This window comes from Oncorhynchus kisutch, linkage group LG4, assembly GCF_002021735.2.
Source record: "Oncorhynchus kisutch isolate 150728-3 linkage group LG4, Okis_V2, whole genome shotgun sequence".
Classification (NCBI taxonomy): domain Eukaryota; kingdom Metazoa; phylum Chordata; class Actinopteri; order Salmoniformes; family Salmonidae; genus Oncorhynchus; species Oncorhynchus kisutch.
This window is the reverse complement of record NC_034177.2, coordinates 64,785,086-64,804,140: the sequence shown is the minus strand read 5'-3', so window position 1 is coordinate 64,804,140 and position 19,055 is coordinate 64,785,086. Positions and strand designations below refer to the sequence as shown.

General features: G+C 42.9%; 1 protein-coding gene across 2 annotated transcripts in view; it reads left to right on the top strand.

The window, feature by feature from the left end:
* Positions 1-18,955, top strand: part of prkn (parkin RBR E3 ubiquitin protein ligase) — an 87,994-nt gene extending 69,039 nt beyond the window's left edge. Inside the window, exons 8-12 of one of the 2 annotated variants that reach the window (XM_020481579.2) lie at positions 8,515-8,576; positions 9,761-9,910; positions 14,472-14,558; positions 14,893-15,010; positions 18,471-18,955. In XM_020481579.2, coding sequence (XP_020337168.1) covers positions 8,515-8,576; positions 9,761-9,910; positions 14,472-14,558; positions 14,893-15,010; positions 18,471-18,580 — 527 coding nt within the window. In that variant the 3' untranslated portion in view covers positions 18,581-18,955. The remainder of the gene's footprint in view (positions 1-8,514; positions 8,577-9,760; positions 9,911-14,471; positions 14,559-14,892; positions 15,011-18,470) is intronic. The other variant, XM_020481578.2, reaches the window with a different exon arrangement.
* Positions 18,956-19,055: the final 100 nt, after the last annotated feature.

Below are 19,055 nucleotides of genomic sequence, written 5' to 3'. Positions count from 1 at the left end.
CATATTTTAGTGGCCTTTTTTTGTCCCCAGCACAAGGTGTACCTGCAGCTCAATCCCCTCTTTCCGTCAATTTAAAGTTTGCGCCTATTCCATAACATGAGTCTTTTGAAAGTGGTATTTCTCTACACAAGAGGATTCGGACACAAAAATGGTTATAATCCTATGTAAAGCCAGAATGACGTGAGCTACAGACTAATAAGTCACCACCATCGAAAGATGAGACTCTCATGAACACGACTATGTCGATTGTCTAGCTCTACGACACGCACAAGCTTTACGACAGTCATCGGAACACTGTTGCGGATGTCCTCATTTCGAAGAGGTCTGACTGTCTCTCAGATATAAGACAGACACTTCAAAACCATATTCCTTATACATTTGTTGACTGTCTTTTTTACCATGTACAACTGTGTTATTCAATGTGTTTTTGTTGGGCCAAATTCAATGTTTTTTCAAATAACTTTGAATATAGTGTACCAGTGAAAGGTTTGGACACTTACTCATTCAAGGGTTTTATTTTTACTATTTTCTACATTGTAGAATAATAGTGAAGACATCAAAACTATGAAGTAACACATATGGAATCATGTAGTAACCAAAAAAGTGTTAAACAAATCAAAGTATATTTTAGATTCTTCAAAGTATCCAACCTTTGCCTTGATGACAGCTTTGCACACTCTTGCCATTCAATTAAAGAGAAATTGCAGAAATGTAGAGCAGAAGTGGAGAAAGTCAGTTGCAAGTCCATTATGATATTCTGAGAGAGTAACTTGACATATATACCAAGGCAATTAGAAATGCCAGACGGATTCATTTTTCTAACTTGATCAATATTAATCAGAGTAATTAGGGAATGCTCTTCTCAACAATTGATGGCCTGATAAATCATCTCCCCTAAAACCTATGTGAACTTTCATCCACACCTAAATGTAATGAGTGTGCGGCATATTTCAGAGATAAGATAACCAACATTAAGCTGGGTATCAGTCAAACAACACCTGATAAGAAGTTTGATATTTGCTCTAGCCTACCACGTAAAGGCACTATGGATTTATTTTCTGTTGTTGACACAGACATGCTCAGGAAAGTGATATCACAACTTAACTTCTATCTGCCTTCTCAATTCTATCCCCACCAACTTCTTACAAAACAGTTTTTAATTGCATATCTGAAGAAGTGCAAGCTATTGTTCATCACTCCCTGTTCACAGGCACTTTCCCCACTGCATTAAAAACTGATATGGTGAAACCCCTTGTGAAGAACATTAATCAAGATTGTTCAGCTCTTAACAATTTTCAGCCGAACTTCCATTCTTAAGCAAAATTAAGGAGAAATTGGTTTCAAACAGCAAAAAAAAAAAAATGCCCACCACAGCACAAAAAACGCCTTAGTTACTAAAGTGGTAAATAAACTTAGAGCCAACACAGATGCCAAACAACTCTCTGTCCTTGTACTCTTGGATTTAAGTGCAGCATTCAAATGATGTCCTTCTGGATATACTGGAGAGGCGGCCTGTCCAGTTCTAAATTGGTTTAGGACCAATTTGACCAGTCAATTTTTTTGGTGAACATACCTCAGAGAGAATACATATCACGTGGCGTTCCACAAGGTTCGATTTTGGGTCCTGTACTGTTTAGTTTACACAGTGCATTCAGAAAGTATTCAGACCCCTTATATTTTTCTTCATTTTGTTATGATACAGCCTTATTCTAAAATGTATTCAATCATTTTCCCCCCCTCATCTACAGTCGGAAGTTTACATACACTTATGTTGGAGTCATTAAAACTTGTATTTCAACCACTCCACAAATGTCTTGTTAACAAGCCTATAGTTTTTGCAAGTCGGTTAGGACATCTACTTCATGCATGACATAAGTAATTTTTCCAACATTTGTTAACAGACAGATTATTTCACTTATAATTCACTGTATCACAATTCCAGTGGGTCAGAAGTTTACATACACTAAGTTGACTGTGCCTTCAAACAGCTTGGAAAATTCCAGAAAATGATGTCATGGCTTTAGAAGCTTCTGATAGGCTAATTGACATAATTTGAGTCAATTGGAGGTGTACCTGTAGATGTATTTCAAGGCCTACCTTCAAACTCAGTGCTTCTTTGCTTGACATCATGGGAAAATCAAAAGAAATTGCCAAGACCTCAGAAAATTGTAGACCTGCAAGTCTGGTTCATCCTTGGGAGCAATTTCCAAACGCCTGAAGGTACCTCATTCATCTGTACAAACAATAGTACGCAAGTATAAACACCATGGGACCACGCAGGCGTCATACTGCTCAGGAAGGAGATGCGTTCTGTCTTCTAGAGATGAATGTACTTTGGTGCGAAAAGTGCAAATCAATCAAACCTTGTGAAGATGCTGGAGGAAACAGGTACAAAGGTATCTATATCCACAGTAAAACAAGTCCTATATCGACATAACCTGAAAGGCCGCTCAGCAAGGAAGAAGCCACTGCTCCAAAACCACCATAAAAAAGCCAGATTATGGTTTGCAACTGCACATGGGGACAAAGATTGTACTTTTTGGAGAAATGTCCCCTGGTCTGATGACAAAAATAGAACTGTTTGGCCATAATGACCATTGTTATGTTTGGTGGAAAAAGGGGGAGACTTGCAAGCCGAAGAACACCGTCTCAACTGTGAAGCACGGGGGTGGCAGCATCATGTTGTGGGGGTGCTTTGCTGCAGGAGGGGCTGGTGCACCACTTCACACAATCGATGGTATCATGAGGCAGTACAATTAAGTGGATATATTGAAGCAACATCTCAAGACATCAGTCAGAAAGTTAAAGCTTAGTCACAAATGGGTCTTCCAAATGGACAATGACCCCAAGCATACTTCCAAAGTTGTGGCAAAATGGCTTAAGGACATCGAAGTCAAGGTATTGGAGTGGACGTCACAAAACCCTGACCTCAATCCCATAGAAAATGTGTGGGCAGATCTGAAAGAGCGTGTGCGAGCAAGGAGGCCTACAAACCTGACTCAGTCACACCAGCTCTGTCAGGAGGAATGGACCAAAATTCACCCAACTTATTGTGGGAAGCTTGTGGAAGGCTTCCTGAAACGTTTGATCCAAGTTAAACAATTTAAGCTGAAATAAATAATTCTCTCTTCTATTATTCTGACATTTCACATTCTTAAAAGAAAGTGGTGATCCTAACTGATCTAAGACAGGGAATATTTACTAGGATTAAATGTCAGGAATTGTGAAACTGAGTTTAAATGTATTTGGCTAAGGTGTATGTAAACTTCCAACTTCAACTGTATCTACACACAATACCTCATAATGAGAAAGCAAAAACAGGTTTTAGACATTTCAGCAAATGTAAATTATATTTAAATATAACATTTACATAGGTATTCAGACCCTTTACTCAGTACTTTGTTGAAGCACTTTTGGCAGCAATTATAGCCTCGAGTCTTCTTGGTATGACACTACATGCTTGGCACACCTGTATTTGGGGAGTTTCTCCCATTCTTCTCTGCAGATCCTCCCAAATTCTGGCATGTTGGTTGGGGAGTGTCGCTGCACAGCTATTTTTCAAGTCTCTCCACAGATGTTCGATTGGGTTCAAGTCCGGGCTCTTGGTGGGCCACTCAAGGACATTGAGAATTGTCCCGAAGTCACTCCCTGCGTTCTCTTGGCTGTGTACTTAGCGTTGTGGTCCTGTTGGAAGGTGAACGTTTAACACAGTAGGGGGTCCTGAGTTCTCTGGAGCAGGTTTTCATCAACGATCTCTCTGTACTTTGCTTCGATCATCTTTCCCTCCATCCTGACTAGTCTCCAAGTCCCTGCTACTGAAAAGCATCCCCACAGCATGATGCTGCCACTACCATGCTTCACCGTAGGGATGGTATTGGCCATGTGATGAGCGTTGCCTGGTTTCCTCCAGATGTGACGCTTGGCATTCAGGCCAAAGAGTTCAATCTTGGTTTAATCAGACCAGAGAGTCTTGTTTCTCATGGTCTGATAGTCCTTTAGGTGCCTTTTGGAAAACTCCAAGAGGACCTGTATGTGCCTTTTACTGAGGAGTGGCTTCCGTCTGGCCACTCGACCATAAAGGCCTGATTGGTGGAGTGCTGCAGAAATGGTTGTCCTTTTGGAAGGTTCTGTCAACTCCACAGAGGAACTCTGGAGCTCTCTCAGATTAACCCTCGGGTTCTTGGTTACCTCCTTGACCAAGGCCCTTCTCCCCCAATTGCTCAGGTTGGCTGGGTGGCCAGCTCTCGGAAGATTCTTGATGGTTCCAAACGTCTTCCATTTAAGAATGATGGAGGCCAGTGTGTTCTTGGCGACCTTCAATGCTGCAGAAATGTTTTTGTATCATGTCTCGGAGCTCTACGGACAATTTCTTCGACCTCATGGCTTGGTTTTTGCTCTGACGTGCACTGTCAACTGTGGAACCTTATGTAGACAGGTGTGTTCCTTTCCAAATTATGTCCAACCAATTGAATTTGCACAGGTGGATTCCAATCAAATTATAGAAAAATCTCAGGGATGATCAATGGAAACAGGATGCACCTGAGCTCAATTTCGAGTCTCATAGTTAAGTAAATAAAAAAAAACATGTAATTCTAAAAACCTGTTTTCGCTTTGTCATTATGGGGCATTGTGTGTAGATTGATGAGGAAATTGTTTTTATTTAATCCATTTTTAGAATAAGGCTGTAAGATTACAAAATGTGGAAAAAGTAAAGGCGTCTGAATACATTCCGAATGCACTGTATATGTTACCCCTTGGCAGTGTCATCAGAAAGCACAGCATGGATTTTCACTGCTACGCAGACGATACACAGCTTTACATTTCTGTGTCACCAGAGGATTTTAGCTCCACGGATAAATGATTAGACCGTATTAGTGATTTATATACTTGGATGGCTCATAACTTCCTGGAGCTAAATGAAGACAAGAACAAAGTACATATTGTTGGAGCCAAAGCACAGAGACAGAATCTGGCCTCACATTGTAATTCACATTCAATAAAGATAAAATACCAAACTAGGTATTTTGGTTATTAAACCCATCCACAATTGTGCACCCCAATACTTGTCAGACATGCTTTTAAGTTATGTACCCAGTAGGTCCCTCAGGTCCTCTGACACTGGCCTTTTAACTATCCCAAAGCTTAGGACCAAGAGGCATGGAGAGGCAGCTTTTAGTTACTGCCTCTGGAATAGCCTGCCAGAGAACCTGAGGGGGGCCGAAACTGTGGACATATTTAAGAGATCTTAAAACACATCTTTTTAGATTTGCTTTTCCTTTGGGTTCTTTTTAGTCATTTGGTTACTGTCATTCTTTTGTTTTAAATCTTATGTATTTTATGTAGCCACCAAATATGGAGTTGTCACGGTTGTGTGGAGAGACGGACTAAGGCGCAGCGTGATAAAAGTTCCACATATTTATTTAAGTGAAACTTCCAAACAAAAAAAGAAACAATCAACGAACCGTAACATCAGAGGTGCTATATGCACTAACGCAAAACAAGATCCAGTTAGAAGAGCTAATGCAAGCTTTTTCAAACAGAAATTTGCATCCTGTAGTACTAACTCATAAAAGTTCTGGGACACTGTAAAGTCCATGGAGAATAAGAGCACCTCCTCCCAGCTGCCCACTGCTCTGAGGCTAGGAAACACTGTCATCACCGATAAATTCACTATAATTGAGAATTTCAATAAGCATTTCTCTACGGTTGGCCATGCTTTCCACATGGCTACCCCTACCCTGGTCAACTGCCCGGCACCCTCCACAGCAACCCGCCAAAGCCCCCACCATATCTCCTTTACCCAAATCCAGATAGCTGATGTTCTGAATGTTCATTATTCACGATTCGGGAGCATCCACATTAATGTAGAAGTGGTTAGAAACATATTCTTATTTACAATAAAATTTACCATTCATTTCTGTTGGGCAGAAAATAATCTGAAACGCAACCAAAACAAACAGCAAATACATCCAACAAGTTTGTGGAGTCACAAGCTCTCCACATCCTCAGACTCTCTTTCCCCTTCAGTCACGCAAGTTTAAAACGGTTGTCTTAAGGCAATTTTACACACTGTTATGAAGGGATCAATAAACTATCAAGCACGGCGGCTAAATAACAGTCATTAAGGAAGCGCTGAGTGAATTGATTTGACACTGAAAGAAGTTGATCTCCTTTTTAACTGGTTGTCCTTTTGGATAAGCAGCAGAGTGATGGGAAATGGCACAACATAAATCCGAGGGTGCGTTCAGTTCAGTTCAATGTTTACTACGTTTGTGTGACTGTTTGTACTAAACGACACAATTCCCCAAAACAGTGGGCAGCATTCTTATTATGAAATACGTCTGCTCGCGTTTGATGGGTGTGGCGTGGTCAATTTGAGTTTGACCATTTTTAAATTTCAAAACTCATGCAGCACACCATACACGATAATGGTCCTCTGGGCCATCATAATCATGCCGTACTTGAAATGGGCGTACAGTACACTACAATTTCCTTTGAATGAAACTTTTAACACCGTTCTGTCGTACTGAACGCACCCCGGGTGTAGAATCCTTTGTTTGACCTGTGACCTCAAACTTTAGTTACTTGTATGTCTTCTGTTCTGAGAGATGTTACTTAGAGAATCCCTCCCTTACTTAGAGAATTCCTCCCTATCTGTCTATCCCCTCCCCTTCCTCTTTCCATTTCTGTCTGTCTCTCTCGCTCTCTCTCTCTCTCTCTCTTATGGCTGTTCCTCTGTTCCCTTTGTTATCTGTGTCTGTCTGAATTTGTCTGTCAATCTCTGTCACTCTGCCTCTCTCTGTCACTCGCTTTCTATCTGCAAGGGCCGCTCCTCTGTCCCCACATCACCATGGCAACGTCATGTCACTCTGTCCCTGTCGCCGGCTGTCTGTATCTTTAATTACGTTCAGACAAAAGTCGGTGTCTTGTGTTTTTTTCTATCTTCTTCCTTTTCGTCCCTCCCAGCTCGGGCTGCGTGATTAGCGTTCGTCAGAGGGATTTGCATAAGAACAGTGAGACCGTGGCGGCGGCGCTGTGGCATAGGAGACCCCAGGAGAGATTAGCGACATTAGCATGCTGGAGCCTACAGGGCTCAAGCTACAGCTAACGGTGTCTATGTAGGAGATTGTCTGACTTGTTCTGCTACTCACAGACAGGCTCTATACAAAGAAACATGGACAGTTGGAAGTTGGACATAAGTTTCCTATGGACCTAGTACTTACTCTGTCCTTAGGGTCCCCAGACCTGGGCTAGGTTAAGTTCAAGTCTTTTTAGTGTTAGTGTTACAAGAGCTGCTTGTTTGCCAAGGGGCATGTCTTGATTTCCTGTCCGCCTATGGGGTCGTTGGCTTGGGGATTTTATATGCCTTTGACAGGAAAGGAAAATACATGAATTCATCTCAATACCCATACCACTAAACACATCTGACCCCGGAGATGAGATTGAGCTGATCACTCATTCTCAGAGAATCACCTCCTTGTAAAATGGGAATTGTCCTGCAGCACTGATGGTCACTCCTGAGGTCCGGAATGCAATCACTTCACTGTACTGAAGGGAATCAACATTGAGGGAATGGAGTGAAAATCACAGCCACGCACATACATACATTCATTCATTCATTCATTCATTCAGACTCACTCTGTGTCACAGTCCATCAGCAGCAATGCCCAGCCTTGGCTGAGAAACTTGCTTGGCCTAGCCTGGGGTTGAGACCACCACACAGCTTGGATTGGCCTCAGCCATAAATAGGCAGCAATATTTCGCTGACAGTGGTGTGAGTGCGCAGATACATCACAGAGAGAGGCCACCGCTATCATCAGGGGATATAGAGGGAGAGGGACGTCTCTGGCACAGAGACAACACAGGGTGCAGAGTTGGCGGCTGACCTAGGGTTGTCACTAGTTACCACAGCCAAAAAGTCATAACTATGGCTAAACCCCGTCTATTTCTACAATTTCCCTTCTTAAAATCTGCTTTAAACCCAAACCTTAACCACACTGCTAACCTTATGTCTAATCCTAACCTTATATGATGAACAAAAAGATTGTTAAAAGAGGACAGGACCCCACGCGCCTGCTGTGTCACGCACACAAGCAAACACACCCACATGCATTCAGCGTTGGGTCATTTGCCTTGTGTGATTATCCTATGTAGATTTAAAGGTGAGCCTCGGTTGTTTGAGATGATCCTGTCAGCTAGACGGAGGACCGTTATGACACAACATCCCCCTTGTATATTCTACTACTCTGCTCCTCGTGGGATCTTCTGGGCTGGGATGAGGGGCCTTGTCTCTCGTGGTTGACCTATGCTGGATGAGGTGTATATAACAGTGCGTCTTTTTCCAATGAGTGTGTGGGTGTTTGCCTGTTGTGCACAAATGGCTGTGTTCATTTCGCTCATTGACGAAGATCAATCTCTCTCTTCCATTTCTCTTTCCCTCTCCTCTTTTTCTTTCCCTTTCCCTTTCCTTACCAATTTTCTTCACCTCTAATTTCTCCCTATTTCTATCTCTAGCTGGCTGCCCAGACTCTCTCATAACGGAGTTGCATCACTTCCGAGCCCTAGGTGATGAACAGGTGAGTCCTGAACAGTGACCCCAAACAAACAAACTCCTATCTATCCTATCTAGAGGGAAACTAGCATCCCCACCGCCACCCAGCATCAACCTCAGCCTTCCTGTCTCACTCAGGTCACAAGGGAAATATGCTCCTGGTCTCTCTGTCACATCTAACAGTGCTTTAATTGTCTCATCTGGTGCTACAATACAGTGTCTGCCACTATCCTGGTGTTGTAAGCTCCATGCTCTACAAACTGAGCTACCAGCCCACCCTTCAACTAGCCTAACATCCGTCCCAAATGAGCAACATCTCTCGCTCTCTCCATCCATCTCACAGCACCTCAGCCAGGAAGAGCAGGAGTCGGTTTTAAGAGGGAGTGTCTGATTCTCTACTCTACCACTCAATACTCTTCATTCACCCCCTCTGCCAGGGGTATTAAAATCTGACCCTACAAGGTAGTGGAAAGCAGTGGATCTGGCTTTGAATTTGAGTGCCCTATACTCCTCCTTATCTTCCACACTTCTATACTTCCACTGTAAAATAGTGTCATTTTGAAGTAGCTTACTAATAAGGGAAATTATAAACAATAAGGACCGTGCGCCATTGTTCACTCCTGAGACTCTTCAGGCAAACATACTCTCTTCAACATTATTTCAATTTACTCCGACATAGGATTAGCACATTTGCAATAGTAAACATAATGAAATAATGAAACGATGCTCCTGTTGCATGAGTGAGTTAATGGCGGGGCTTTGAATTCTGAATATGAATGCTTAGCCAACTCTAAACTTGCCCTGTGGTTCCATTGCTCAGTGAAACACGCCACTCTGAAAGCATAAGTGATGTGAACCGGATGGTTAAAAGCCCCTTCTGAGCTGAGCCTTTATGCAGATGTATGATTGAGGCATGCATCAATTAGCCTTGTCACGGAGACACAATTAGCATGACTATGTGTCTGGTCATAATGCTGTGTGTGTGTGTGTGTGTGTGTCTGTGGTTGTGTGTATATTGTGTGTGCATATGCATGAGTGCACTTCTCTTTTGCCCCTGCCTTTTTCCTTCTCTCAATAAATGTCAATAAAATGATGCTTAAAGACATGAAATACCATATTGTCGAAGCGGAAAGTCATTTACTTCAAATCCATCAAAAACGGATAATGAAATAATGAATGAATCTCTCTCTCTCTCTGTGTGTGTATCAGTATGAGCGGTACCAGCAGTATGCAGCCGAGGAGTGTCTCCTCCAGATGGGAGGAGTGTTGTGTCCAGCCCCTGGATGTGGAGCAGGCCTGCTGCCTGAGGAGGACAAGAGGATGATCCAGTGTCTGCTCAGCAACGGTTTGGGATGCGGGGTGAGACATGCATACGCGCAAGCACACAGCACGTGAAGAGATGTCGTTATAAAACGAGTTGCATGATGTTCTCTAATTAGCCACCCGATTTAAAGATTAGGAGATAGTATACATTAGTGCCGACTGATTGCATGTTTGCAAACACCATCTTCATCACAGGGGAGCAGAATTGGGGTCGCTACAGGGCTCATCGCTCACCTACAGTATCTCAGTCTCTATCTCAATCTCTCCATCTATCTGTCTCCACTAACAGCAGCCTGGCTTAGAGAGGAAGAGAAAGGAAGAGAGGGAGGGAGGGAGGGAGGGAGGGAGGGAGGGAGGGAGGGAGGGAGGGAGGGAGGGAGGGAGGGAGGGAGGGAGGGAGGGAGGGAGGGAGGGAGCAAGCATACATACATACATACATGTGTGTGTAGCCATAAGATCCCAGGTGACATTGAGCAAATGCAAGCAATACAGGTGTAGAAGCACGGTGGCTGGGAGTTTTTCCTAGCCACCGTGCTTCTACACCTGCATTGTTTGGGGTTTTAGGCTGGGTTTCTGTACAGCATTTTGATATATCAGCTGATGTAAGAAGGGCTTTAGAAATACATTTGATTTGACTGAGAGGGTGGCGGTGTGTGTGTGTGCACATTCATTCCAGTCCATCCAGAGGTCTGTGGGAAGCAGATAAAGCCTCTATAAGTGTCAGGCTGCTACTTTAAGACAAGGATCCTATCACTTTAACACTCCCCCAGATGCAGTTCTCTTTTTGGGGGGTGGGGGGGGGGGTGCTTAAGGCCTTAGGATACTGGTGAGCTGGCTTCTCTTAAAGACACCACATATAGAAATCAATATTGCCCGCCTCCCTGTCTTTTTCATGTCCTCCCTGCTAGTGTTTGTGAGCTGGCTTTAGGAGCCCCTTGCTGCAGCTCTGGTACGACGTACAGCTCAGATGGGCCCTGGCGGACCCGGCTGCAGCCGCAGGGTACAATAGACACTGGTCAGCAGAGGAGACCTGTAAACATGCAATAGGACATTTTATCTCTGTGGACCATGCAGGTCCTAGTCTCGTCCACCAGCCGGCTCTCGGTTGCAATTAGCCTGGGGACGAGGTTAAACGAGCCCGAGCACTGAATCTGAGCGCAGACACGGGAGGTGGGCTGTAGGGTTGGATAGGGAGAACTGCAGGGTGTGTGTGGGTGTTCGTATAGTGTGTGTGTGTGTCTGTCTGTGTTAAAGAGATGATGGTGAAATATTCCTCTGTCTTTGGTACTCCAATGTGTTTGTTTGTGTGATTTTCAGTTAGCAGATGTACAGCAAGAGAGTATCTTTGTTTTGTGTCTTGAGTGATGTGATTGTGTGAGAGTCAGAGACTCTTTTCTTCTGATGGTGCTTTCAGAAAGTATTCACACCCCTGGACTTTTTCCACATTTTGTTGTGTTTCAAAGTGGTTTAAAAATGGATGTATTTGTCAATTTTCTGTCAACAATCTACATAAAATATTATAATGGAAGAAAGAATCTAATTTATTTCTGAATAAATATTTATTTCTGAAAAATAAAACACTAATATATCTTTATTAGGTAAGTAATTCAACCCCCTGAGTCAATACATGTTAGAGACAACTTTGGCAGCGATTACAGATGTGAGTCTTTCTGGGTCTCTGAGTTTTCCACACCTGGATTGTGCAACATTTGCCCATTTATTCTTTTTTTAAATGATTCAAGCTCTGTCTAATTGGTTGTTTAATCATTGCTAGACAACCATTTTAAGGTCTTGCCATAGATTTTCAAGCAGATTTAAGTCATAACGGTAACAGCCACTCAGGAACTTTCGCTGTCTTCTTGGTGAGCAACTCCAATGTAGATTTGGCCATGTGTTTTAAGTTATTGTCCTGCTAAAAGGTGAATTAATCTCCCAGTGTCTGGTGGAAAGCAGACTGAACCAGGTTTTCCTCTAGGATTTTGCCTGTACTTAGCTCCATTCCCTTTATTTTTTATCCTGAAAATCCAGTCCTTAACGATTACAAGCATAGCCATAACATGATGCAGCCACCCCTATGCTTGAAAATAGGTAGTGTGGTACTCAGTAATATGTTGTATTGGATTTGCCCCAAACATAACACTTTGTATTCAGGACACAAAGTGAATTGCTTTGCCACATTTTTTTGCAGTATTACTTTAGTGCCTTGTTGCAAACAAGTTGCATGTTTTGGAATATTTTTATTCTGTACAGGCTTCCTTCTTTTCACTCTGTCAATTAGGTTAGTATTGTGGAGTAACTAACATGTTGATCCATCCTCAGTTTTCTCCTATCACAGCCATTAAACTCTGAAACTGTTTTAAAGTCACCATTGGCCTCATGGTGAAATCCCTGAGTGGCTTTCTTCCTCTCTGGCAAGGAGGGACTCCGGGCACCTGTATCTTTGTAGTGACTGGGTGTATTGATACACCATCCAAAGTGTAATAACTTCACCATGCTCAAAGGGATATTCAATGTCTGTTTGGAGCCCTTCTTTTGTGAGGCATTGTAAAAACTCCCTGGTCTTTGTGGTTGAATCTGTGTTTGAAATGCACTGCTAGGCCTTAAATAGAATTGTATGTGTGGGGTACAAAAATCATCTTAAACACCATTATTGCACACAGAGTGAGTCCATGCAACTTATTATGTAACTTGTTAAGCAACGTTTTACTCCTGAACTTATTTAGGCTTGCCATAACACAGGGGTCTTATACTTATTAACTCAAGACATTTCAGGTTTTTATTTTTCATTCATTTGTAAAAATGTCAAACATCATTCCACTTTGACATTATAGGTTATTGTTTGACCAGTGACAAAACGATCTCAATTATTTTAAATTCAGGCTGTAACACAACAAAATGTAGAAAATGTCAAAGGGTGTGAATGCTTTCTGAATGCACTTTATATGAGAGAGAGAGAGAGAGATTGCGAGAAAGGAAGGGTGTCAGGGAGGGCAGAAGGGGACGACATTGCCACTTCATCAGTAAGCTCTCTCACAGAGCTCTTCTTAGAGCTTCACAAGAGTGCTCTAATTTAGAAGAGTTCCCAGTGCTGCTGTCACCCTCAGTTCAAAACTTCACATGTGCCATATGATTCTGTACTGAGACAGACACTGCAGTGTGCTGAATCTACATTACAATATGATATCCACCCAATACTGAGCAACAGCACAGGGCTGCACATCACTTAAAGTTGACTTACAGGCTATGTCCGTTTTTGTGACTGTGTGTGTGTTTGTGTCAGTGCATGTGTGTATGTTTACCCTCTGAGGGTGCTGTCTGGGGTGCTGTGATCCGTTGTGTTGCTCAGTGAAGGGAGGCGAGGGGAAATAGGTTTGTCAGCCACCGGAAACCTGCTGCAACCCTTCATGAGTCTTCCACACTCCACTGGGCAGCTCTGTCTCTGTACCAGCCACGCAACCCACCCACTGGCCAACCCTCAACCCAGCCGCAAACCTTCGCCCCACCCGGCCCCCGGCCCAACTCGGCTAGACAAATGACTTAAACTTAGAGGTGAGGATTTTCTCCTGACCAAGAGACCTGATCAGGAGGAGAAGAGACCTGTCATAGGCTCTTGCTGTCATATAGTTATACATTTAGTTTATTATAACCGTAGTGGTATGAAGCTTCTGCTGAAGTGAGACTTAAAACAAGTTACTGTTGAATGTTGCAGAAAACCATTCAAAATGACTTCACAGACAATCAGGTCACCGTGCTACAGTGCAGTGTAGTGACGCGTCCTGAGACTCCTCACTTCTCATCGCCTCGCGTCTCAGACAAGCTTTGGCGCATACGCCACGGGCGTTTGATGAAGCGACTGTTCAGAGTTCTCTGCCGAAGATGATGATGGAGGCTCATCTGAGGGAAGAGTGGGAAAGAACGAGGGAGGGGGAGGAAGAAAGCGCCTGTCAGAAGCTCCCCTCTTCTCCCCTTGTCTCATCACAGGCGGCGCCATGCAGGAGTTTGGAAACAAAGAGGCGTCTGTCCCCCAGACCTGAGAGGAGAGCTGCTATCAGTCACACACAGCAGATAATAAAAGAAACAGCGACAAGCCCCCTCTCCTTCAAAACTCCAGCCCCTTTGATGAAGTGCAAAATCACTGTTGCGCTTCAAAAGATGGAGTCGAGCTAAAAATACAAAGCATCTTTCTAGATTCCTAGTTAATCCCGGTTGTGGAAGGATTCGGTGTATATCAGCTCCCTACTTCCACATGCAGGCTGGGTGGCTCCTAGTGGGGGAGCGTATAGAGATGGCGCCACCCACTGTCTATCTTAGGAACTTGTATACAACCTGTGGGAGAAGATACAGCCAGTCATTAAATGCCTTGAAACCAGGGGTGCGTCTTAATAGTAAAAAAAAAAGAGACTTAATCTCCACGTCTCCTTTCCTTCACCTGCAGTGTTGTGATGGAACTATACCGATGTAAGAAAATTCATGGCTGGCGTCCATTGGAAAGGAAAGGGAGCCACTATAGAGTATTAAGAAGCATCCCAGTTCAGGTTTTCATTGTGACTAAATGGGATCATATTATTAAGGCAACATTTTGCGTGTCTTCTTTCAGTTTGTGTTCTGCCGTGACTGTAAGGAAGGATTCCATGAGGGGGAATGTCATGTGAGGTCATCACCTGTCTCAGGAGGAGCCCTGCAGGTAACTGAGCCAATCAGCTGTGTGCTGCTCACTGTTGCACTGTCTCTGCTGCCCCCTACAGTCTATATGACCAGCATTAGTATCTAAAAAGGGGACACTGAAACATACTTGTAATGACTCATAATTCAGAGTTGTGAGTAAAGATTAATTTTGAGATATTATGTGTTTTATGTATGACTCGAGTTTTAAAATATGCCACAAGATGGCATTCCTAAATCAACCAAATTTCAGCACACTATTCACTGTATCCACTCAAGAAATAAACCCCCAGTCTCTCACACCCCCACCCCTGGTCTGGTCTCTCTTTACTCTCTCCCTTGACCTCCCGCCCCAGGGTTATGTAGTGGATGAGGAGGCAGCTCTTCAGGCTCGGTGGGAGCAGGCCTCGCAGGAGACTATAGACGAGACCACCCGTCCATGTCCACATTGCAAGGTCCCAGTGGAGAAGAGTGGTAAGGCACTGCACATCCCTCCATCTCACTCCATCCATTTTCTGATCCTTATTCCAATATATACAGTGCCTTGCGAAAGTATTCGGCCCCCTTGAACTTTGCGACCTTTTGCCACATTTCAGGCTTCAAACATAAAGATATAAAACTGTATTTTTTGTGAAGAATCAACAACAAGTGGGACACAATCATGAAGTGGAACGACATTTGTTGGATATTTCAAACTTTTTTAACAAATCAAAAACTGAAAAATTGGGCGTGCAAAATTATTCAGCCCCTTTACTTTCAGTGCAGCAAACTCTCTCCAGAAGTTCAGTGAGGATCTCTGAATGATCCAATGTTGACCTAAATGACTATTGATGATAAATACAATCCACCTGTGTGTAATCAAGTCTCCGTATAAATGCACCTGCGCTGTGATAGTCTCAGAGGTCCGTTAAAAGCGCAGAAAGCATCATGAAGAACAAGGAACACACCAGGCAGGTCCGAGATACTGTTGTGAAGAAGTTTAAAGCCGGATTTGGATACAAAAATATTTCCCAAGCTTTAAACATCCCAAGGAGCACTGTGCAAGCGATAATATTGAAATGGAAGGAGTATCAGACCACTGCAAATCTACCAAGACCTGGCCGTCCCTCTAAACTTTCAGCTCATACAAGGAGAAGACTGATCAGAGATGCAGCCAAGAGGCCCATGATCACTCTGGATGAACTGCAGAGATCTACAGCTGAGGTGGGAGACTCTGTCCATAGGACAACAATCAGTCGTATATTGCACAAATCTGGCCTTTATGGAAGAGTGGCAAGAAGAAAGCCATTTCTTAAAGATATCCATAAAAAGTGTCGTTTAAAGTTTGCCACAAGCCACCTGGGAGACACACCAAACATGTGGAAGAAGGTGCTCTGGTCAGATGAAACCAAAATTGAACTTTTTGGCAACAATGCAAAACGTTATGTTTGGCGTAAAAGCAACACAAACCATCACCCTGAACACACCATCCCCACTGTCAAACATGGTGGTGGCAGCATCATGGTTTGGGCCTGCTTTTCTTCAGCAGGGACAGGGAAGATGGTTAAAATTGATGGGAAGATGGATGGAGCCAAATACAGGACCATTCTGGAAGAAAACCTGATGGAGTCTGCAAAAGACCTGAGACTGGGACGGAGATTTGTCTTCCAACAAGACAATGATCCAAAACATAAAGCAAAATCTACAATGGAATGGTTCAAAAATAAACATATCCAGGTGTTAGAATGGCCAAGTCAAAGTCCAGACCTGAATCCAATCGAGAATCTGTGGAAAGAACTGAAAACTGCTGTTCACAAATGCTCTCCATCCAACCTCACTGAGCTCGAGCTGTTTTGCAAGGAGGAATGGGAAAAAATGTCAGTCTCTCGATGTGCAAAACTGATAGAGACATACCCCAAGCGACTTACAGCTGTAATCGCAGCAAAAGGTGGCGCTACAAAGTATTAACTTAAGGGGGCTGAATAATTTTGCACGCCCAATTTTTCCGTTTTTGATTTGTTAAAAAAGTTTGAAATATCCAATAAATGTCGTTCCACTTCATGATTGTGTCCCACTTGTTGTTGATTCTTCACAAAAAAATACAGTTTTATATCTTTATGTTTGAAGCCTGAAATGTGGCAAAAGGTCGCAAAGTTCAAGGGGGCTGAATACTTTCGCAAGGCACTGTACATACACTACCGGTCAAAAGTTTTAGAACACCTACTCATTCAAGGGTTTTTCTTTATTTGTACTATTTTCAACATTGTAGAATAATAGGGAAGACATCAACATGATGAAATAACACATATGGAATCATGTAGTAACCAAAAAAGTGTTAAACAAATCAAAATATATTTTATATTTGAGATTCTTCAAATAACCAGCTTTGCACATGATTGGCATTCTGTCAACCAGCTTCATGAGGTTGTCACCTGGAATTCATTTCAATTAACAGGTGTGCCTTCTTAAAAGCTAAATTGTGGAATTTCTTTCCTTCTTAATGTGTTTGAGCCAATCAGTTGTGTTGTGACAAGGTAGGGGGGTATACAGAAGATAGCCCTATTTGGTAAAAGACCAAGTCCATATTAAGGCAAGAACAGCTCAAATAAGCAAACAGTCCATCATTACTTTAAGTCATGAAGGTCAGTCAATCCGGAACATTTCAAGAACTTTGAAAGTTTCTTCAAGTGCAGTCGCAAAAACCATCAAGTGCTATGATGAAACTGGCTCTCATGAGGAACGCCACAGGAATGGAAGACTCAGAGTTACCTCTGCTGTAGAGGAGAAATTCATCAGAGTTACGAGCCTCCGAAACTGCAGCTCAAATAAATGCTTCAGAGTTCAAGTAAGAGACACATCTCAACATCAACTGTTCAGAGTAGACTGGGTGAATCAGGCCTTCATGATCGAATTGCTGCAAAGAAACCACTACTAATGGACACCAATAAGAAGATGAGACTTGCTTGGGCCAAGAAACATGAGCAATGGACATTAGACCGGTGGAAATTTGTCCTTTGGTCTGGATTCCAAATTGGAGCTTTTTGGTTCCAACCGCCGTGTCTTTGTGAGATGAGGTGTGGATGAACGGATGATCTCCGTATGTGTATTTCCCACCGTAGAGCATGGAGGAGGAGGTGTTATGGTGTGGTGGTGCTTTGCTGGTGACACTGTGTGATTTATTTAGAATTCAAGGCACACTTAACCAGTATGGCTACCACAGCATTCTGCAGCGATACGCCATCCCATCTAGTTTGGGCTTAGTGGGACTATCATTTGTTTTTCAACAGGACAATGACCCAACACACCTCCAGGCTGTGTAAGGGCTATTTTACCAAATAGGAGAGTGATGGAGTGCTGCATCAGATAACATGTCCTCTACAATCCCCCGACCTCAACCAAATTGAGATGGTTTTGGATGAGTCGGACTGCAGAGTGAAGGAAAAGCAGCCAACAAGTGCTCAGCATATGTGGGAACACCTTCAAGACTGTTGGAAAAGCATTCCAGGTGAAGCTGGTTGAGAGAATGCCAAGAGTGTGCAAAGCTGTCATCAAGGCAATGGGTGGCTATTTGAAGAATCTCAAATATAAAATATATTTGTTTAACACTTTTTTGGATACTGTATGATTCCATATGTGTTATTTCATAGTTTTGATGTCTTCACTTTTCTACAATGAAAGTAAAATAGTAAAAATAAAGAAAAACCATTGAATGAGTAGGTGTTCTAAAACTTTTGACTGGTACTGTATATGTTCTATATCTACATTGTTTTCCATATGCCCTTTATTTCTCCAACCCCTTAAACCCCCCCCCCCCCCCCCCTCTGCAGTGGGAACAATACTGTATAATAGATTATTTCAAATGCCATCCTTTCATACATTGTCCTTTTCCCAAGCTTAGTCTTCTCTTCTCCTTTTTGCCTGTCTGTAAAGTTGTGTTTTTATACTGTGTTCCCAGGTGGCTGTATGCACATGGTGTGTCCCCGTGCCCAGTGTAAGTTTGAGTGGTGCTGGATCTGTCGTGTGGAGTGGAACAGGGAGTGTATGGGAAACCACTGGTTTGGCTGACTCTGAGACCTCAGAAAGGCCCTGCCGCCACTCAGGAATACGTGCCTGGGACTGGAACGCAAAATCAATCATGTGTTTAAAAGACTCAATAAAGCTGTGCCCTGACCTATCACAATCTCTTAATCAGTGACCTCATTTGCCTTCAGTCACATTAGATAAATGCACAATGGTTGTCCGGCTTTAACTGGACAATATAGTGGATTTACACTTCATTTTTTCCTTCTTGTCAAAGATTGTCTGTGCCCATTGTACATCACAACCTTGTTATAAAGAATACAATGTTGTCTGTGTTTATATAATATATCTCATTTAGCTGACTTACGAGTCATGTGTGCGTACATTTGACATACGAGTCATCACGGGAATTGAACCCACTGTCCTGGCGTTGCAAGCGTCATGCTTTATCAACTGAGCTACAGCTGACCACTCTTTTAGTCTTTGTTACTTAATGGTCTGTTAGTCTTTTTTTCCCCCA